Source organism: Camelus ferus, chromosome 5 (assembly GCF_009834535.1).
Source record: "Camelus ferus isolate YT-003-E chromosome 5, BCGSAC_Cfer_1.0, whole genome shotgun sequence".
NCBI lineage: Eukaryota > Metazoa > Chordata > Mammalia > Artiodactyla > Camelidae > Camelus > Camelus ferus.
The window spans coordinates 66852590-66876015 of record NC_045700.1 but is presented as its reverse complement, the minus strand read 5'-3'; the positions used below and the strand labels follow the sequence as shown (position 1 = coordinate 66876015).

Below are 23426 nucleotides of genomic sequence, written 5' to 3'. Positions count from 1 at the left end.
TACGCACGCACACAGAGAGAGAGAGAGAGACAGAGACAGAGAAAATACAACAAAATAGAATAAAAGAAAATAAAATAATAAAACTAGTTGGTGTGATTATAGATTAAATGAGTTCCTCAATAGCCACCTACACTAGGTACCAAGATGATGCCCTTTATACAGATGAGGAAACTAACTTTTATAGAAATTAAATAACTTGCCCCAAACCATCCATATGGAAAGTGACAGAGTTGAGATTTGAACTAAAAATCAAAGCTCATGAAGACTCTATTAATAAGTCTTCAACAATGAGCAGGTTACTTTTGTAATGTAAATGCTATTTAAAAAAAACTGTGAAAGGATAGATAGAATCCTTCTGCACAATGAGAAAGTAGAATGCATGTTACTCCAATAAACCACACTGAAAACTTATGGAGGCTTTTAACCAGTAGAAAAGTAGTGTTTTCCAAACTGGTATTCCTCATGCAGTTCCACAGTATGCCATAAAAACAGCATTCCATGCTTAAATAAATTTGGAAAACACTAGCTTAAACAGAATTAGACAACAATTTCGCCATTTGTTTCTGCAGAACAACCTCTCAAAGCATTTTGTATGATAATGTGCATTTTGCTCCAAGGGGGAAAATGGAACCATATGGCAGTGTTTCCCAAGTTTATTTGAAAATGGCACATATTTTTACTGCAGCCTACCTGGGACATCTCCATAGAACAGTTTTGGGGGAAAAGGCAATAAAGTAAATAATGTCAATCCCCAAACTCATTGGGCGGCATCAAAAAATAGTTTAAATAATTATTAAAAACAGATTCACCAAATAAACAGAACACATGGTTGTGTTGGTTTGTCTTGGAAATAAATCTATCAGAGGCACACTTTAATTTTAAATAGGATTATTTAAAATTGGGACAGGAGAGCTAAGTCCCACATACACCTTAAACAGAACAGATTCATAAAGCTGTTGCCAATGAGAAAAAGGGTTTCAGGGGTAACTGAATTAAGCTTCCCAATAAAGAGTAAATGGCTTTTTGTTGTTTTCAACTCATTTTTTTTTTTTTTTCAGTGTTGGGGGTAGGGGTAACTAGGTTTATTTATTTCTTTTATTCTTATTTTTAGAGGAGGTACTGGGGATTGAACTCTGGATCCTGTGCATGCGAAGCATGTGCTCTACCACTTGAGCTGTACCCTCACCCCTTCAACTCATTTTCAAATTAACAAAAGGATTAGTATTTTTAGTGGGGAGAAATGTGATGGGTTTTTTTTAATTCAGAAGCTGAACTTTTCTGCTCATTGCCACGGGCAGCCGGAACTAGTGACGAGGCCCCTGCGCGCTACGGTGCACAATACAGCAGAGGCTAGTCTGCACTTGGTCCTCCTTCAACCCCACCCTCTTCTCTTACTCCAGCCACTCTGGCAGCACTATGGCAACATTTAGCCCGAACTCCTAAAAATCTTGCCTCTTCTGAAAGGGAAAATTCTTCGTAACTAGAATTAGAACAGCTTTCTTAGTTATGAACAGCATTTAAAGTAAGTATGCTAATATGAATTTCTAGTCTAAAAGAATTCAGGGAACTGACTTCTATGGGTTCTTTTGGGAGGATGAAAATATAAAATTAGACTGTGGGGATAGCTGCACACTCCTGTGAATATACTAAAAAATACTGAATTGTATACTTCACATGGGTGACTTGTATGGTATGTGAATTATATCTTAATTAAGCAGTTTTAGAATAAATATAGGAAACAAAATTTCTGGGTAAATACTACTAAATAAATAAATATGTAAAATTATAGCAACTTTAAGTTTAAAATATTATATAAAATAACCAACTTAATATAACCACTTATCTCTGAGATACCAAGGCTATAGTAATGAACCTTCACTTCCCACTGTACAAGTATATTAAAAAATGGACTTTACTCTTTAATTACACCAGTACTTTAATTGAATATAACACTGTACTATCAAAAAGATGGAATCCCGTAAGTTAGCACTTAAAATACACACCAGATAAATAACACACCAGATATTATTAAGAAGCTGCCTCTAGCTGACCACCAAATAGATAATCTTGTCAATTAAAAGCCCTTGGGAATTTGTTTTCTAAAATAATACATAAAACCATTTCAAATCCCTAAGTATCCAAAAGGGGGAAGGGTATAGCTCAAAGTGGTAGAGCACATGCTTAGTATGCATGAACGAGGCCCTAGGTTCAATTCCCAGTACCTCCTCCAAAAAAAAAAGAAAAAAAAGTAAACAAATCCCTAAGTATCCAAGGAGTAACTGCCTTAATAATGATGAAAGCTTATTTTTAAAAGAATATTCATCTTTTCTACATTATGTACTATAGTATAGTTGTAACTATTACATTTATGTACAGGCTTAAACAAAGTATTACATGAATTCAACCTGGATTTCTTGAGGTAGTATAAGAATACTACCTTCTATTAATGTCTACTTTAATCTGTTTTCAAACAACTCTATAAATAATAAAAATATTAATGCCACTTTCATTCATACAGTCTTAGACCAATTTTGAAAAAAATATGTAACTTAGTACTGATTAAGCATAGCTTCTCTTGACATAGCAACACAAAAGTCATTTCCCTTGTAAAGGTAAAAACATATGCTTCAGAGAATTAGGATTTTGGAGAAATTCAGAGTGACTCTCACTTTACTTCCTGCTGTTAGCTATTAAGATAATACCTGCTTCAGCTACAATTAAAAAAATCCAAGGTTGTAATTACAACTGTGAATAAACTGAATTTAAGACAAAACTGTAGCGATGCGATTATAATGGATCTTGAAGTGCAAAATTAATCCAAGTTCCATCCATTCTTCAAGTTAAAAAAGGGCAGGGGAAAGAAATTATTTTCAGTCAGCTAAAACCAACTGGACAGACATGCTTAGCCTAATACAGTGGTCCTTTTCTCACCTGAGATTAAAATTTTATTCCCTTCCTCACTAAGCAGCTGTTTCTAACTTTCAGGTATTGTAATTTGAGGCCTTAAGTACTCATTAGACATTCTAAGAGAGTATTCCCAAATCACCACATTATGCTATACTCATTTTGGTGGGATATTTATCAGCACAAATTATTTATTTTATCCTAAAAGTGTAAAAATTGCTCACCATGACATATAAAATATACGATTTCTTTTTAATTAATTTATGCAGGTGACATATGCTTATGTACAGGAAAAAATAAAGGCTGTATATGTATTTTTTAAAGATAGAAATAAAAAGTTGAAACCTTCTACCTAAGTATTTGAAAGGTTTTGGAAAACAAGCATGCATTTCTCTAATATCCTACAATGATCAACATGGTTTCTGGAGAACTGACAAAAAAGAGAGCTTTTATGTGAAATACAGTGTCAATTTTCCTAAGAATATGCAAGATGATCAGCAGAAGACTCCTTTTAAAACACCTCCACATTTTATTTTTTTAATTCAGCAAAGTATAAATTCTTAATTCTAGTCATAAAGCCTACCTTACTATGAAAATATAGTTTCTAAATTATAGTAAACATAGTCTATATGGAACGCTTTTTAACCAAAAGAGTAAGTCTGAGAGGAAGGAAATCTTCCGAATGATTTAAGTAATTATTCTTTTGAATAATTCTTTTTCAATGAGTACATATCATTTGCTACCTTTCAAGCACAGATTTAAAAATTCCAAAATTACTATCACTAATTATAACAGTTTCTATAATTTCTCTCATTTAGGCAGGTGACAAAACTAAGTAGAGAAGTCAGAAAATACTTTTTAAGGCTGCAAACCAAACATATCAGCACTAAGGCTTCAAGGAAAAAATATTTTTTAACTAATCCTAGAAAGTTTACTAAATCAAAAAAAAAAAAAAGAAAGAAAGAAAGAAAGAAAGAAAACACTTAAATGTATTTTTCTGATAATTCCCCAAAGTTACTACTCCATTTTTAAAAACTGCCATCTCTCCTCTTTAGAAGCATTCCAACGTTTACTTTAGATTACCCCCAAAACTCAACATTTAAATTCAGCATATCCCAAAAAACCCAAACCCCAGAACCAAACCAAAACAAACAAAAAAAGCCTTTCTGGCCTACTAATTACAATTAAATCAAAGACTGATCCCCACCCATGGTCGGTTCTCACCTGCGGTCCTCGGATTTGGGGATGGGGTTGGTGCAGCGCTGGCTGTTATACTTGGCCACATATTCACATTGCTTGAAGGGGGCAGTCTTGTCCTCCAGAACGTGTCTGATACAGAAAGCGTAGCCGTTGAGTCGCCGCTGCTTGCACAGTTTGGGGCTATATGAGCACAAGGGCTTATTGTCAACCTCAGAGAAGTGTATATGTTTCCCTTCATACATCACGTGACTCTATTCCTTGTGAACATCAGCTAAAAGACCACCACAAAAAAAAAAAAGAAACCCAAATGATAAATCAGAGAGTATAAGGCAGATTTAAGTTGAGAATTTCACTGAGGGACTTCTGGCCCCACAGCCATACCTGATTTTAAATCTTCTGCACCATAGCAATGTTAAGAGAACCCCAAGGATACCACAGTTTGGAATGCTGCAGAATCAAGATGAAGCAGATTGTCTACAAAAATATCAAAAGGCCTAGTTAACAAATAGAAATAAGCAAAGCTTGATCACCTGGAAAGTAAAATACCACCCTTCCTAATGGGATAGATTCTTCAACATCCCAATACTGAATTCAAATAATGGGAGACATAAAATAATAAGTTAACTTACCACTCCAAATTGAACTAAGTAATTTTTACTCTGGTTAAGTTTTGTAAATACCTCAAAGTAGCATAGTTCTTCCACCAAACAAATGTCTTCAGGTGGCCTATCTTTTTTTTTCATCACTGATGGTTGCATGCTATACCTATTTTCAGAACTCAAATCTCTTCAAAATACCAATGGCATGAGCTCTATAGACTCAAAACTTCCCTCAGAAATTCTACATTTTTTCTGATGTGTTGGCAAAATATTTGGCAATTTGTAACAAACGTTTCTATGAAATACAAAAGAACAAATTCATGTTAAAAAAAATAAGTCATTTTCCTCTAATATTCCCCCACGCCTATCCCATCCAGACTATAAACTTCTTGAGCCCAAAGACTAGTCACCACATTTCCACCATTCAGTTCAGTGCTCTGTACCACACTGTGCTCCCAGTTACACCAAGTAGCACAATAATCATGGCTTATGGGTCTTTGGAGGTTTAATAAGAAAATGAAAGAAATCACACAATACTCACTACCTCTCTATACACAAAAGATCCAGCAGTAACATTTATGTACTATAACACCATACAGTCTACAATGAAACTGATACAACTAATCTGTCAAGTCAGGATCCCAGGTAACCTCTATGGTCTCACCGACTTTCCCCACAATCCAAAAATCACCCAGACAGCTGATGAATAGCTTAGATATCAGCTACAGAGAAACTCAAGAAACATTCTCTTCTTCACAAAACCAATTATGAATTTCTTACACCAGTGAATGACAAGATACATAAACCCCTAAGGAGTCAGAAGGTATGTTTGCTCAAGCCCTCTACCTGCCAAGGTAATTAGTGCTACCTTGAACAAATCATTTAACCTCAGTTTTCTCATCTGTAAAATAGGGATAATATTACTAGCTATGTTATCAGGTGGCTCTAAGGATCAAATGATACAAAGCATGCAACACACTAAGTCTCATGCCTAAGAATATGTTAAGCACAGAACAAATTGAAGTTATTACTCATAAATGTCAATTCTTTTTATTACTACATTCTACCTGCTAATGATAAAGGTAGAGAATTTGTATTACCCTTGAGAAGCATTTCACTTACCCTAGTAGAAAGAAAAAAAAACCATCTAAAATATATTAACTTGGTTAATAAAAAATCACATTGATTATTGAGTAAACCTAATGATATGTCAATATAAAACAAAAATAAGAGATTTCCCTTTTCACTTTATTAGGAGGTAAGGAAAAAAAGTTGGACTAGAAATTTAAATTTAGCAACCCTGAAGATCTGAATTTTCAGGACAGGAAATTATTTCAAAGCAAACCCATGCTGTTTCATTTTTCACTTTCTCTTTGGCCTGCTCATCCACCTAGCAAACATAAATCTTTCTTGAATTAGTTCAAGTAAATCTATATGAACTTTAGGAAATAAATAGGCTGGATATAAGTAAGTGAAAAAGTAATTTACATAATCAATTTGATTGTCATTATGAAAAAGTAGCCTATATATCTCTATGTATGAAAATATTTTATAAATCACATGAAGGGTAATGTTCACTTTTTACTCTGACATAGTCCTAGGTGGCATCATATCTGTCAAGACTGTTGATTTTCCCTTTCTTTCCAACTTTTATGCATTTTTCCTATTTGAATTGGCTAGAACTGCTGGAACAATATTAATGGCAACCACTGTTAGTCCTAACTTTAAATGAGAACTGCTTTGAGTCGATGGCAGAAATAATGCTGACTTCTGTGTTATGTTACGGAAGTATGAAGTAATTCTCATTTTATTGAGTTGTTCCTTTTTTCAAAAAACTCAGAACTGATGGTTCATTTTACCAAATTCTTTTTCAGCTTTTAGGGAAATGATCATTTTTCTCTTTAGTACTTTTTAAAATATGCACTAAAATATTTAATATTTGGTATTCCCTGATACTGTACTCTTCTTACATTCCTGGGATGAAAGCAACTTGGTCATCGTGTATAATGCTTTTAATGTGTGGCTGAGTTACACTTGCTAATATTTAGGATTTTTGTATTTGAGAATGTCCAAAGTTTTGTGTGTGTGTGCTTTGTCAGAATTGGGTGTTAATATTTCAAAAAATAGGGGGGAGGGTATAGCTCAGTGGTAGAGCGTGTGCCTCGCATTCATGAGGTCCTGGGTTCAATCCCCACATACCTCCCTCAAAAAAGTATGAATAAATAAATAAACCTAATTACCTCCTCCCACCAAAAAATTTTTTTTTCAAAAAATAATTTAGAAAATCTTTGTCTTTTCCTATTTTCATGAACAAGTTAAAAAGCACTGTAGTTAATAATGTTCCTTAGAAGGTTGTCTGTGCCTACTACTGTTTTTTTGTGCAAAATAGGTTTTCTAATTTATCTACGTAGAATTGAGCAATGTGACCTTACATTTAATTTCCTAAACGTCTGTGATTCATTCTCATATTCTGTGTATGTCCACACATATATGTGATATTTGAGTTTTTTTCCCTTTGGGCTCAACAAGAGTTTATTTGTTAAATATTTTTGCCAACATCCTCCAACAAACAAACAAAAAAAACAAAATCTCTTGGATTTATTAGCACCTCCATGTATGTTTTCTAACATTATTTTTTGCTTTCTGCTTTGTTTCCATTTATTTTACCTTTTTTAACTTCTTGGGCTGAATTCTTTTATTTTCACTCTTTTCTTGCTTAGTAATTTGTTTAGACCTGTGAATTTTCCTGAGTACTGTTTTAATCGGATCCAATAGGTACTAACAGCATTCTGATTTTCAGTACTTTCTAGCTGATCTGGGTTTATCCTTTGACCAAGGAGTTACTTAACTTTTTCCGATGGTAGAGTTTTATGCTTCCCTTTGTTTTAGTTCTAGTTAAGATTAAGGAGCATGGACTGGTGTCTGTGTGAGTCCCTGGGGCCAGCAAAGGGACCAGGTTTCCAGAGCCCTGAAGACAAGGGTAACACCCCAAAATATGGACTCATTTTCCACTCCACCTTCACTGGCCAAGCAGCTACCAAGGACAAAGACCACATCTCCAGATACATAGCAAACAAATGCAGTATTGCCTCACCAATGATTACATATCTGAGATGCCTATGAGAGTATCTGGGAAGAAGCTTCAAGGACAAGTTGAGGAGCGGCTATTCTATGAGACTGGGGAAATTCCACGAAAGAACCTAGATGAAGCAGGCAATGGTTCAGGCAGAGGAAGCGGCTGCTAAAATTAGTAGGAAGCTGGAGAAACTGCCCTCACCTCCTGAGAAAACGGAGCGGTGTGGATGGAGCAGGGGCGTGTGGAAGGAGAAAGGTGCTGAGAACTTGCCGCATGGAGCACACACCCGCTCTCCGGGCAAGCATGTTCTGTCCTCGGCAGCCTCCTGGGAGAGTCAGACCCCAAAAGAAGAAAAAACAAGAGCCCCAGGATGCTCCTCAGGAGAATGGAATGGAAGGCCCATCTGTCTGTCACCAACCCCAAGAAAAAGAAATCTTTTTCCAAGGAGAAGCTGGTCGGTAATGATCTTGAAGAGACAGCTAGCAATGGAAGACTTCCCAAGAGGAAGAAATCTTTCCCCAAAGAGGAACAGTTAGTGACCCCGAGGAGGCAGGAAACAAGAGTGTTCCCAAGAAAAAGAGGAAATCCTCTTCCAAGGAGGAGTGGACCATTTAGCAGTGGACCTTTAGAGTCTGCTGGCAAGAGTAGCAGCTGGAAGAAAAAGTTTCAAAAGCTACCCTAGGAAGATTAGAATGGACATTTCCCAGGTGGGGCATAACCTAAGAGCTATTTCTCAACCCATCCTCTACATACTATAAAATACAAATTCACAAGGGAAAAAAAGAAAAGGAGCATGATCTGCATATATCTCTGCTTTTTGGATTTGACTATGATTTTCTTTGGGGCCTAACAGGTATTCCTGAAAAGAAGTATTCATCGTTTCCAGGATATGCTGTTTGTTATACCATGCATCATGCTATTAAGTGTCCGCTGTGTTATTACTTATTTTGCCTCCATGCTCGCTCTACCAAGGGCTGGAAGAGATGAATCAGAATCTCCTACTATAAACTGATTTGTTTCTCCTTGTACTTATTTTATAAATTTTAAAGTTGTATTATTTGATGTATGAGATTCATGACCACTAGACTGTCACACTTTATCATTAGGAAATGCAATTCAATTGATGCTTTTTGTCTTGAATTCAACCTTGTCTGACACTCATATCTGGATTCCCACTTTTCGAATTTGAATTTGCCAGTTTGATCTTTGCCCATCCTTTTACTCTCAAGTTTTCTGAGGCACTGTTTTAGATCACAGGTCAGCGAACTCTGGCTTACAGGACAAATCTGACCCACTGCCTGTTTTTGTAAATTAAGTTTTACTGGAACACTGTCTTGTTCATTCATTTACATGTTGCCTATGGCTGCTTTCATGCTGTAACAGTAAAACTAAGTAGTTGAGACAGAGATTGTAATGGAGACAAAGTCTAAAATATTTACTAAAAAATTATTTGCTGGCCCCTTTTTAGATGCATCTCTTAAGGGGTTTGACTTTTTTGCTCCAATCTGAGTCATTTTCTTTTAATAAATGAGTTCACCCAAGTTCACATGGCCTTCGCTCTTTAACATTCGTTGTTAAGCTACAAATAAGAGGAAATGTAATACATAGAGTCCATATGATCTTAATCAAATGTCTCATAGACCCTAATATTTAAATACTATCCCATTGTCTAAACCATGAAGAAGAGGAATACCTAAAATCTACCTTTAATCCATGATGAATATCACTTAAAAAAATTCCTAGCTAGAGTAAATTTATCACAGTTATAGAAGATACTATCTTCTGCTGTGGAAATAGCTTGCTTAGAATTAGAATACAAACAGATCTGTGCTCCTTAAAGAAGAGAATTAAGGTAATTAAGCACTTTTGAGCAGCACTAGATAGAATATACACCCTTATTAAATATTATCAAAAAAGCAAAAATAACTATTACTGAGAATAGATTCACAGAAAGAATATTTTCACAGCAAACATCTATATACTGGAATTCAAGAATAAGAAATACGGGTAGGTGTAAACTCTTTAAAAAAAAAAATCCTCCTGGGTATTATATGCTGCGTTTAATTGAAAAATAAAACAATTTCTTTTCATAGTTTCTTTCTTCTTGCAAATACAGAGGAATAAGACATTACCAGGGAGAAAAGTAAAGAAGATAAGCTTTTAACAAAGGCAACCTACGGCCTGCCTTTTCAGCCTTCCAACAGCAACCATAAACCAATTTGCAAAAATATGAACATTATTCTCTTTGGGACTGCCGCTGTATCACCTCCATGTGGAACCTCAGTATGTCATTACTGTTCTTTTGAGTCTCCTGTTTCAGAAGCTTGTTCATTTCACTGCCACAGCATTTTCCCCTAATTGCTATCAGTAATTTTATATTCTACCCACTTTTAAGAGAGTAGACCTACAACATACCTTACAATTTTTTCTAATCCAACATGAACCTAAACTCTTAGAATATTAGTTTTCAAGTATATTTAATACAAATGAAAGAATATTTACTTTTCTCAGATAAAGTCTTAAAAAGTATGTCCCCCCATTTTAAGTTTTTGAAATAAGTTTTAATCCAACTTCATGGAATGCAAACAGATGTGATACTAAACAGATAAGCACACTGATTCAAAAAAAACCAATAGCCCACATATCAATGTGAAAAGTAGTAAAATTAGACTCAGGAATGATAAAAATCTATCAATTGGTGTGATTCAAAGAGAAAGATCACCGAGAAAAACTGCCTATCACTCAAAAATATTAATAATATTCAGCATAAAGTTCAAACTAGAATATTTTAAAATAAATCAAATAAATGCTTACCGAATGTCTATTATGTGCCAAATACTGTGCTCAAACAGCATTGTACAAAGAAGTTTGCATTATGAATTTTAATTAAAATTGCCTTTATGCTAGCTGAATTCCTTACCTGATTTATTAGAAATGTAAGAATAGTTTATGCCACAGTTGAGAGCACTCGTGAGTTTCAGTGGGTATCAGAGATGGTGCTCAAATCTGGTTTTGCTAATTACTAGGTGTATAACCTTGGGCAAGTTATTTAGATTTCAGCTTTCTTATTTGTAAAGAGGGGATTATAATAGTACGGACCTCACTGAGTCACTGAGGAGAATTAAATTAGTTATTTCATGTGCATGGTACCCAGCACACAGTAATCACTTAACGTTAACTACTATTAGAAGCAGTAAGTAGTAGTTTATTGGTATTATCACTTTAATCAAAGATCTGCTGGGCTGAAATGCAGTCTCGAGCTGCCGGCAGTTTTCTGAATGGTACAATGGAATTCTCCACTAAGTCAGATCCTCCCACCTTCTTGGGGCTAGGGTAACAGAACCACTGAGAACTGTTTTCTATAATCCATATTAAAAATATTTTCTACATTCTATAGAGCATCTATAAGCTGATGTTCTTGGGATGGAAAATACTAGCAGAATGAGCAGTCTTTGATTGGGTTACAGCACTTATTAGCTCCAGTTAATAATCCTTTACAACAAATGCTTTCCTATCCATGCCAAAGTCACTCTCAGCTGTTACAGAAACCCTATATTGCAAGACAAGAAGAAAAATTAAGTCGCAGCTATAGTCTCAAAGTTCTTCTGTTCTAAGAATCTGAAACTAATGGCCTCTTTGTTGCTAAATTCCAGGTACACCTCTTCATCCTTATCTTACTTGACCTCTCCACAGCATTTGACACTGCTGACCACTTTCTCTTTCCTGAAAAATCCCTTTTAGACTGCTCAGTCAGTGGCTTCCTTTCTCTTGGCCCCTACACTTAAATGTCAATGTCCCCCAAGATTCCCTTAATCTTATTTTATAGGGATGTAAGATGAAATGCCTAGATAGGCCGCAGGGGTAGGCCAGGGGCTGACTTTGGCAAACTGCTCGTCTAAAGACAGGGGACTCAAACAAGTTGTTGCCATTTAAAAAAAACCAAGGATCCAAGGCTTCCAGATCTTCCAATTTTTCATAAGAAGGTAAAAGTCCAAATTTTCCCACAAAATCTTTTCATATCAGCAGCTCACTGAAATTGTTAAGATACTAGATGTGTGACCCTGAGCATGTTATTGTACAGATCTGTTTCCTCTTCTCCGTAGTGGCACAGCCACACACAAACACACAAAAAGTGAGTGTCAAGATATTTTTACAGGCTTTCGTTTTAATATCTGTCCTACATCTATCCTAACCAGAGATTATTATCCTAGGTTTCAAGCCAAATGCATAAAATTGTGAATGTGCATAAATGCATTTAACTGGAGAAGGGTCCAGAAAGTTCATCAGATTCTCAGAAAGACTAAAAACCACTGACTTAGCCAAAACTTTCTACTTTCTACAACTTTAGATGCTATCTATAGGAGGATGGTTCCCAAATCTACACATCCGGTCAATCTATGCAGACCACTTTACCTCCGTAACCAGCCTCTCCACTGATTGCTCTCCACCTCCAATGCCACTGACACCCTATCAGTACAAACCTTCAATCTCTTCTTGGCAGCTGTCTCACTGGTCTAATTCCAGTCTTGCCCTCCTTTATTCCACTTTTTGTGCAATTCGAATCCTCTAAAATGCAAATAATTCATTTGGCCAAAGGCCTTCATAAATGTAAAAAGAAGCCTAACTCCTTAGTCTAAAAGACAAACTGCTCTACAACCTGGCCAGGCTGACCATACCCCCTCCCACTATTCATTCCTACTCCCCTCAACTCCTACAATTTGCAACACAGAATACTCCTTTGTCCTTAGGCATTAATTCATACTTGCAGGTCCCACCTCCTGGAATGCCTTCTGAACTCCTCCCATTCGCTTAGGGCAGATCTCCCCCTCTGAAAATCCTTACGGCTTGCCCCTAGGCCAGAATAAGGTTTCCTTCCACCAGGCTAATCTATCCCTTATCATTCCATGTTGCGAATGTAAGCTTTCTTCTTCTCCATTAGACTAAAAACTCCTCAAGGGCAGAGAGTGTCTTTTTAATTACGAGGCCCAGAGCTATCACTGACGAAGCTAATCTGTTAAATGAATGAAACAGCACCAGCAAATCCAGCCTCAGATAAACATCACACCCTCCCAAGGCGAGCTACCAAGGCCACAAACTCAGCCCTTCAAAGCCAAGCAACACACACCTGCAGGCAGGTAACTTCAAGAGCTTAAAAGAAGCCAGCAATAAACCCACCTTTTTGCCCAGTGGTGAACTTACCATTCCTTTACATTTGTCAACTCAGAGTTCAGAGGAGACTAGGTTAACATCAAGCTGCTGAAATTTTCTATGAATATACTGCTAATTTTTTACTGGCACAAAAATATTCATTTACCCCATGAAGGTAGTTATTATTTTGTATATGCACTCAAATACTTATTAGTAGTATTAATATATGCTGAGTCAAGCACTCATCCACATGGAAAAAATTCACATTGAGAATATTAAACATCTTTAAAGGAAAACATTATATAAAGGTCTCACATCAGGCACCACTCTAAAGACTTTATGTGCAATTCCTCATTTAATCATCACAGCAACCCTGGGAAGGAAATATTATCACCCCCTTTCACAGATGAGTAAACGAGACTTAATGTCCAAGTCAGATAGGTGGTATTCAAGGCCAATTTGACTCGAGAGCTCACGCTTTTAACCAATACAAAATTATACAACATTGTTAAATGGCAGATCCTAAGAATATGTGGCAAGCACACACAAGCACAAGATAGTGAAAGAAAACACAACAAAATGTTGACAATGGTTCTCTCTTGAATGAGACGATTATGAGCACCTATTACCTTCAGTCAGAAAAAAAACCAAATAAGAGAAATGGTATTTAGATGGTGCTAGCAGAGAAGTGAGGCGGGCTAGAAGAATTAATATTTAATGAGCATCTACTAAGGGCCAAGTACATGGGCTATCACATCTAATCTTTACATCAAAAGAGTTATTTCCACTTTATACAGAAAGAAGCCAAAGATTGAGGAACCCGCCCAGTGAAAGAACTGGGATCAGAACCCAAGGCCCAGTCCTCACGCGGCTAACTGCACGATACTCTGTTACAAATAAAATGTAGCCAAAAAGCTGTCTTAAAAACAAGTCACGTTCTGGGAAAGAATCAGAACCAAGTAGCCTGGCATCTTTAAGTAAAGAGGGAAAAAAAAGAGAGGCCTAAAGATTTTCACTTTATGCTGATCAAGAGTATCTCTGCAAGTATTTCAAAAAAGCCAGAAGCACTGTCTAAAATCAACCATTGTAAGCAGGGCTCTGGGGCAAATTCGCCCCTGATGGAAGTGGAAAGGAGACTCCACTGCCGTCTGTTTTGCAAAGCACAGAGTTGCATTAGCATAAATTAAATGGACTTAGATGGGATACCATTGTATACTCAGTGGAGTACCTGCTTTGTGGACAATTTGCTGCCTCCAACCCAGTCTCACCTATACAACCACTGTTTACAAGTTACCAGGTGTGTATTGGAGAGATGAGGTGCTACCTGTCTGAGAATATTACTAACTGTATTCAGATATAAATGACCTCTCATTATCCCTAACTACTGTTCCAAACCTGGATGGTGAGAGCTGTGAACCCTGGGGGAACATCTCAGGAAAGAATGAATGGATCAGCAATTTTTGAAATGACATGTTTAATTCTGGGTGCTCTGACTTCGAAATTTTTAAATCCACCTAAACTATAATTTCATTTCTCTAAAAATAGATCTAACATGATTTGCTGAGAAAAATAGTTGGAGTGGGGTATACAATTTCCGTAGACAATCTTTCAGAGGAAAGAAAACTTGATTACTTCAGACTTACACATGAAAATAAACATCTACTTTTAAAACTAAATACTTAATAGTGAAAAAGTGTATTACCTTAGCAATTTAAAATCAATTCAATATTTGCCCTGAAAGTCTTTTATTAGTTTCAAATATAATGTAACTTTTTAGATTATCAAAACTGCCATTCCTTCAGGAATAAAGTAGCCCATTGAGTGATTATATTAGGAAGGGTGGGGAAAAAGTACAAACTTTTGGGATTTGTACATATACAGTTTTTGAAAGCTTAGGAATGTGAAGCCAACAATATACCTTAAAATTATCAAATTATGAGGCAAAGAGATATTTTTTAACCTTAAAACCTTAAAGAGACTCAGACCAATTTCCTCCATCCAATATGCTCTAAAAATAAGGACAAGCTATAACAGAAGTAACAATTTTGGGTACACAAGTATATGAAAATGTCCCAATCAATAAGCAATTTCAATTAATCAATAAAGTTAAACAACCTTTAAATGTAATTTGCACTTTTGTATGAAATCCATACAATCTCAAGTATCAAGCTTTTCTTAAGTAAAACACTCAATGGCTGGCTATCTGTCATTGTGGAGAAACAGAAGGAGTTTTTATTTTAGGCAGACAAAAGGAAAAGAAAGACACACTTAGTAAGAATCACAGAAGGAATCAATCTCACTTCCACGCCTAACAGAAGTCAGCACTGACCAAGTCAGGGGTTATCCCCATCCGTCTCCAAGTGCCAGCTTCTCACTTGTAGCAGTGCTCTGGGGTTAGAGTGGTCAGAATGTGGAACACCTCTGCCAGCGAAGTCCAGCCTGCTTTCAGGCAGGACAGACACATCTGCATGCAACCTCCCGCCCTAAGTCCACCAGAAAGAGCAGGGAAGAAAAGCACAAATGAAAGAGGGGAAATAACCTCCCCAACATGCCCAGGCGGGGGGCTGCTAGCGGGGGGCAGGGCACATTAACATTTCGACTTCCATACTAAAGAACGACCAGAAGGAGGTTAAGTGGAGCCACAGGAAACATCCCATCCCCGAAAACCAGGATATCTAGATTTGGAAATTTAACTTCTCGACTTTTTTAACTTTCAAAACTCATGGCACCAAAATACAGTTAAAACTGAATCCGTTTAAAAGGGGGGGGGGGGGGGGCGGGGGGGATACCCAAACCACACTGTGTCACCTATGTCCAGTTCCCTGAGGGCTCTTCCACGGACCCTTCTGAGTTGTGGCAATACTTAGTTGCCTTAAAATCCCCATTTGACTATTCCAAGGGTCGAAAGTAAGAGTATCACCGAAATCCAAATAGCTACTATCAGAAAAAATAAACTACTGATCCTTAAACTGTAGACCTTGTTTCAGGAGCTGCCCTGCCCACCTCCACTCCCTCCTCCTCCTTAACGCTTCCCAGCAGGATCCGCTCTGACAACCAGGGTCTCCCCCTTGGGGCCTGTTTCCGTGTTTGTTTTCCCGGACGGTGACCAAATAGGACAGGAAACTCCTCCATCTGGGGGCTGCTCCAGAAATCCAGCCCCCTCTCACTGACAGTCTCCTCCCCGCTCCCTACATCTTTCCCTCTGCAGGGCTGTCCAGAAAAGGGGGCTCGAGACCCAAAGGAGTCCGGGATGAGGGGAGGGTGGGCGCTAAATCTGAAAGTAACACCCCCCGCTTTCCGAGGTGAGGGCTAAAAAAGCGATTAGGAAAGCCTGCCCCGTTGAAATACCACCTGAATCTACCTCCTCCCTTCCCACTGCAAAAAGCCCAGTCACTAACTAATAAGCTAAGACAAATCCCTGGAAAACTTTTCTAAATGAGAAGAGAGGGTCTTCTCTCCCGCCGGGGGGCTCCTGGGGACGGGGCTGGAGTTTGCAGCCCGGGAAGGGCTCGCCGGGGAGCGGGGTGGGGCGCGGGCGAGGGGTGCAGGGGCGGAGTACCTTCCACGGACAGGAACTGGCAAAGAGTTTCAAAATAGCCGAGTGCTCTCCCCCACGCCCTCGGGGGTCGCGAGTGCTAGGACCGGGGCTCCCCGAAAGGAGGCCAGTCCCCAATTCGGGCCTAAAAGGAAACTTTCCGGGCCGCGGCTGCACCTGACTCCTCACCGCCCCTCCACCCCACCCCACGCCCGCCAGGCCGCCCGCCCCGCCCCGGCCAGGCCGCCCGGAGCGCAGAGGAGGGGGAGAAATAAATTCAACTATTACCGGAATCGGGGGTGGGGGGCGTCGGCGGGAGACTCAGGGGAGGGGGCGGCTGGGCGCCCATTCCCCACTCCTAGGCCCTGCCGCCCCTGTCCCGGCCACCCGGGCCTGCCGCCCCTCGGGGAAGCCTCCCGGGGGCCCGCGCAGGATTCGGCCCAGCAGCGCCGCCGTCCCGCCTGGAGGCCCCGGGGGAGCCGAAGGGGCGCGAGGAGGCCTGGGGTGCGGGGGCAGGGCGCGGCCGCCGCGGGGCCCGTCGGCCCGAGGCCTAGCCGGGCACCCCCCCCGCCCCACACCCCTACCCCGGCCCGCGCAGGCCGCGCCGCTCGCCCCACTCCGGCCCTGGCTGGACCCCCCGCCCGGCCGCCCACTGTCGCCGCCCGTGGGCGCCCCCCAGGTCCCCGGGTCCTCAGCCCCCGCCACCCCGGCGCCGGCCCCTCTCACCCTTTCATTCTCTGCCCGGGGCCTGGCGCGGGCCGGCGAATCCCCGGCCTCACGTAAGCGCGCTCGCCGCCCGCCCTGCCTGCGCGGCCCAGCCCGCCGCCCTACGGGAGCCCGGGGATGTGGGCCGGGCCTGGGGCCGCCTCTGCTTACCTTTCAGCTGCTTTTTTTTTTTCTCCTTCCCCCCTTTTCCCTCGGCTGGGCTGACAGATCAGAGTGAGAGGCGCTGGCAATGGACTAGGAAGCTCGGCTGCCGCTGCTACTGCTCCCCCCTGGGCTCCGGCGAGAGCCTTTCCCTGTCAAGCAAGAGGGGTGAGGATCATATTTTTATTTTGGAAACTAAAAAGTGCTCCCAGGGTCGGTGATTATTAAGGGGAAATCCCTGAATATACTCTCCAGCCAAGAAGGCAGGGCTGCCGGGGCTGCACAAGAAGAGGCAGCAGCCTCCTACAGCACCACTACAGGCACTGCGAGGACATAACACCAGAGAGCAGCTCCTCTGCCCTCCGAAACGACAACTTTCCTACCATCTTGGAGGCAGAGGGAAGGGGGGCCGGGGGGAAAAGTGCACCCGCTCCCGATAAAGTACAAATTTCTACTTCTCATCTCTGGAAAAAAATCCACACCGGCCGTCTACACCGACGCCTGGGGGAAAAAGCGGGGAAGAAACTGGGGGTGCTTGAGCACCGTTTGCATTTGCACCAGGGGGGAAAATGTTTCTGCATCTTCTGATGAAAAGAAATCTTTACAAGACACAGGTTTTCCGGTGATTATTGTTTTCTATTTTCTATTTAATTTTTCCATGTTAATGATAGTAGTAGTTTAATTTTTTTTCATGCTAATAATGATTTTTCCCCCATTGCAGAGTTAAGTTCTGGGTCTGGTCAGTTTATAAATTTGGACTTCAAGAGACTTCATAGCCACTTTGTGTACTTATTTATACGTTTTTGTATGTAGAGATACTCGTATGGTTCCTTATATATAAAAATTTGTGTTATATACTCCCTCCAGACTGAGATTGCTGGAAGACAATTGTAAAGGGATGTCTTTTGTCTCCTTTTCTCAAAGCAATGTAAATAAAACCTATTGACTGTCCAGAAAGGCATGATACAGCTGTTTATTTTTCATAGTGCAAATTAAAGCAGAGATCACTGGGGGGTTTTAAATACAACTTAAGTATAACTGACCACGTTTCTAGAAATAATCCTAATGCTGTTATGGTCAGCTCATGAGGCAAGGTTACTGTAAAACTGGAAATAGCTTTTAAAGACAGCTTTAGATTTTGTTTAAGTAAGATTGCTTATTAAGAATTATATCCAGGCATTTAATGTTTTATTTATTTAGAGCCTTAAGGATTGGATCTTTGGTGCGTTACACAGGTCGCTGTCTGTCCACTCTCTGTGTCACAGAATTGAAAAATGTGTCTGTTTTTGTTAGAGTGGAAATATTCAGAACTTCCAATGTGCTGCCGAACTGTATAAATTACTGTTAGTATATTGCAGTGGATGTCATGAATTAATTTTTTTTAATGAGCAAAGCTTCCTAGGTAGATGGGATCAAAGTTACACCATGCTGAGGTAACACAGAGACCAGGGAGAGGAGGTTGGAGCCTGCTTGCAGCAATTCCCATAGAACTCTTACTGAAGGAGAATAAAGTGCAGATACTTTGCTATTTTTATGAAGGAAGAGAATACTAGAAAATGAACAAAAGGTCTTTTTGTATGTTCTCCAGAGAATGATGAATTGAATCTTTTTTTTTTTAATTGAAGTAAAGTCAGTTATGATGTGTCAATTTCTGGTGTACAGCATAATGATGAATTGAATCTTGTACTAAAAGTTATTTTTCTGATGCAGGTTGGCTGACATAGTGGGAATGAATTGATAATATTAAGTGCCTTGAATCAGTAGGATATTTAATTTCTTTCACTTAAAATTTATTACAAAGCATTTAAAAATAACTGATGACTCATTTAAAAATGTTTACTTTTTGAGCTTCCAAATTGAGAAATTCCCATAATGTTAAAGTGAGTTCAGATAATGCATATAACAGACATTTATTATTTTCAGGCTGATCTCCGTCTGTATCATCTAAATTTAAGGATAGTACCTGAATAGTCTTGGTTTTCTTTTGTGTTTTTTTTTTCCCCTTACTCTTTGTAAAAAAATCTAAAGTAATTAAAGTAAAATTAACTGATTCTTATCATCTTGGAAGCCTCAGTTATGAAGTTGTGTTCTATTTACAATTCTTTAAAAAAACGTTTGGAAATCTAGCTCTTTGATCATAACAAGGAAATCTGTTCCCTTAATGAAGAAATCTAATGGACTTGAAAAATGTGTTTTTGAACTTGTTCCTTATATGTAACATGACTTTAAAGATATGCTTTGAATTTTCAAGAAATTAAGATGTATTTGCTTCAAGCTGACTGCACCCATTTATGAATCCCTCTTGTGACCAACAGGCTTGTTTGCATGATGTCCATCTGGGGACAGGGAAATGGTGCATAATCTTAGCATTTTAATGTCTTTCTCTTAAGCTTGACTTGTACAGGGCTGTCATCTGTGATGTTTTTCCACCAGCTGAGCTAAATAGCTCAGACTTGGGGAATTAGAGCCCAAACAAGAAAAAAAAATCTGTATTTGCAATATTGGTGAATTTGATTGGTCATTGTTTATTTTGGTTGATAGTTGAACTCATTTCAAGTGTTGTCTCTAATTCCTAAAAACTACAGGTGCTAATAAAACTACTGACATAATTAATAACCCTGTTTTGCCCAATAAAATTCCCAGTACTCAAATTTGGCTAACATTGCGCACCTAACACATCTTGGGAACCTTGCTGGACACTTTTATGCATGTGCTCGCTCTAGTTTAATTCCCCTAAAGGCTCCAAAAAGTATTATTTTTCTTTCCTTTCTCCCTTCCTCCTCCTCCTTTCCCCTTCTTTCCCCTTTTAAATACAATTGGAATAATTGTCTTCACTTTCAAGGAGTGTAGACCTTCTTGGCCCTGAGGCTTTCCAGTAAGATTCCAAACCCTTTTGCTCTATAGTTTCCAAGGTGCCTACCATAGCTCTATAATCTGTATCTAGAAATGCTAAATTCCCACTATTTACTCTTTTCCGAAATCAAGCTTTGAGTTTGAGCGGTTGGAGCCCCCTTCATTCACTAGTAGCAACCAGTAGCTTTCATCCTCCTGAAGTCTAGTACCTGTCTATCCATTGTTTCGAGTAATGCAAAATATATATATATATATATATATATATATATATCTCAATTGAAATGTACTGTTATTAAGAGAGATTTCCTTCCTGATCCTGAAAATGACGTTTTGTAGAACACTAACATAATTAGAAATGTTACCTATGGTTGTAAAATTATGGTATTTTCTAAAAGATCTAGTCAATAAATGACAGTCACCTGCAGCCATGAAAGCAGAAGTTTTACCTGTGTGATACTTCAAGCAGTAGTGTCTTTTATTTATTTTGTTATTAGGCTTTAATTTCACAAGTAGCTTGTTTGGCCTTTAGTTGAAATAGGACTTGCCTTAATATTTTTAACATTATTAGAAATTTTAATTGACTTGCCTTTTGGTATAAATGATTTTGATTTTGTAAAAATTAACCACCATATTATGAACACTATAGTGAAGTTACTAAGAAATTACCACCTATGTCCTTAAAAGAACTCATTCACAGATTGTGTGGATTTAAAGTGAAAGATTTATGCATATTTAATATATTAAATGTCTTTAAACAATGAAGCCATGCCTTTCCTAGCAAATGTTCACTGACAGAATCACCAAGTGTTTAAGAGCCCACTGACAGCAGACATGGTTATACAAATTTAGTGGGTTTTGGGGAGGAGGAGGAGGGGTGTGAATATAAACCTTCCTTAATCGTACAAATGATTTTTTCTGACATTTCTAGAGGCCAACTCTGAAGTCCCTACTAGTGTAAAAACTCCCAAGAAGGCGAAAAGAAGTGGGGTGTGTAAAACCCTGAAAGTTTTCAAAATCATGCTAATTATGATGGCTATAAATGTAAATTTTTTTCACTTTAAGCATTTCTGTTTTGGAAATACATACTGCACCCATTTACGAATCCCTCTTGTGACCAACAAGCTTGTTTGCATGATGTCTATCTGGGGATAGGGAAATGGTGCATAATCTTAGCATTTTAATGTCCTTAATTTGTTGGTAATATTTCTATCTAAAACAAAGATTTTGGTTTTTATTGTAGTTACCGTGCCCTGAAGAACATGTTTCTGAGACCAGCGTTGTATTGGAAAGATACCCACCTCATAGCTTTAGATTATTCAAATATGAAATTTCTATAATTAGATTCAATTATAGTCAAAACACACATGATCAGGTAATCCCCAAGTTCTAACACCTAACCCAGGGGCACTGAGACCTGGGAACCATTACCTGATGCCAAGCCAGAAACCAAGAAAGTGTTTGTTTCTTTTTTTAAATCCCATAAGGGATGAAAGAGATCCTCAGGGAACCAAGTGATCACTGGCAGCAGCAGGGCCAAGACAGTCCCTGGTGCCACTTCACTGCCTTCTCTTCTTGCTGCAGGCAGAGAATGACATCTCCTAAACTATAAGCATTCTTGGGCCATTCTATTGATTCCTGACCTTAGACTAAGGAAAATAACTCACCAACTGAATTCGTGTTTTAAGTAATGATTAATAAAAACACCCCAAAGCAATATTAAGGATCGAATTTGGGTAGAAATATAAGTGATAGTCAACTTTTTCTGTAATTTGTAATGAGAAAACTATCCCAAAAGTGGCAGTTAGCTAAAAGATAGAAGAGAAATCCACAGTCCTCGGAGTAACAGGCAGAGATCAATACAAAGGTAGCAGCATTCATGTCTGCTGCATTCCTGGTTAAGCAACCTTTTGTAGACCCACTGGGAACCTAACCACTATTTCCATGGGGAAATAAATTCCAGGTTCCAAATGACTAATTTACGGTGATATTCAGGAACACAGCCCATTAATACGGTTAGACTTCCTGTACTGTAACATCTTTGCCATATGTTGGTTACAGGCTGCTGGAATTCAGTAGTAAGGGTGGGGTGGGGAAAGGGGAAAATCCTCTCATCCAATTAAAATAAGGAATAGCTATTAACACAATTTAAACAGCTTGATTTAAATTCAGGTAAGGAGGATTATCAAAGATACCAAATGGTAAGGCCACTTGTAGTACACCAGGAAGGAAGAAAAGGCCTCAGTAACAAAATTGTACTATTTACCTTTACTGGATACACTGTTGTTTCTGTTTTATGCATATCTGGGTGCTATATGGTCTTACAGTAGAGTATTTGCATTTTGTTGTATTCATAAGGAAAACCAGAAAGAGAAAGAAATGAGGGCACAGAAATAGATACGATTCTACTAAAAATTACCCAGTCTGGCCTCCTACTAGACTGATTTGCCCCACACCACAAGCCTGTGGCCATTTTTGTCTTGATGTCTCTGTTCTCGGCTCTGCCAGTTAAATCCCACCCTGCTCTGATGCTCAAAATCTTGCCTCTGAAGCCCTTCTGGTGCCAACCTGAGTCTATAGTGAACTTATTCCTACTCTAATGCCTTGAGTTCTCTAGAATTTTTTCCCCCAACATGTTCCTCTCGTGCAGGAGGGGCAGTGGTGGTTAAGAGCTTAATCTCTAGTCCAGGCCATCTGGCTTAGAAACTTGGCCCCACCTTTTGCCTTGGAAGTGTAACCCTGGGCAAGCAAGCTGCTTAACCTTTCAGGAGTAATAAGAGTACCTAGCTCATTGTATTGTTCGGATTACGTGGCAAGGTGCCTGTGAGGCACCAGGCGGGGTCTTGGTGCCGTTTTAAGGTCAGCTGCTCTCTTTGGTTGCTTGCCAATAAACACCTTCCAGGCAGCACAGCCCAAGGTCAGAGAGTGCGGTTTTGTTTGTGTTTTGTTTTGTTTCATTTTTAAACACTACCAAGACAGGGGACTTTGCAGCACTAGTCACAAATTGAATTAATTAAACATAGAAAAAGGCAGAAGAAAACTATGATTATGGCACAGCAAATACCTACAAAAACTGTCCATTGATTTTTTTCCCCCCAGATATTTTTGGATACCCAAATAGTTGACAGTCTGCAACGAAGAATTTTAAGCTTAGCTGAGATTTGGGTGTCCTTCAGATCCAGTCAAGGTCTTAAAGTATATAAAGTGGGCTACAGGAAGAGTACATACAGAATACACAACAGGAGAA

The 23426-nt window shown here is 39.0% G+C and overlaps 1 protein-coding gene and 1 pseudogene across 8 annotated transcripts in view; one reads left to right on the top strand and one right to left on the bottom strand.

The window, feature by feature from the left end:
• Window positions 1–17473, bottom strand: part of INO80D (INO80 complex subunit D) — a 60067-nt gene extending 42594 nt beyond the window's left edge. Inside the window, exons 1-3 of one of the 8 annotated variants that reach the window (XM_032480007.1) lie at window positions 17339–17473; window positions 4486–4578; window positions 4129–4375 (exon numbers count right to left, since the gene is read on the bottom strand). In XM_032480007.1, coding sequence (XP_032335898.1) covers window positions 4129–4346 — 218 coding nt within the window. In that variant the 5' untranslated portion in view covers window positions 4347–4375; window positions 4486–4578; window positions 17339–17473. Of the gene's footprint in view, window positions 1–4128; window positions 4376–4485; window positions 4579–15256; window positions 15276–16486; window positions 16654–16750; window positions 16806–17188 lie in introns of those variants that run through there. The other 7 variants (XM_032480009.1, XM_032480011.1, XM_032480010.1 and 4 more) reach the window with 7 other exon arrangements.
• LOC116663734 lies at window positions 7912–8544 on the top strand (annotated as a pseudogene).
• Window positions 17474–23426: the final 5953 nt, after the last annotated feature.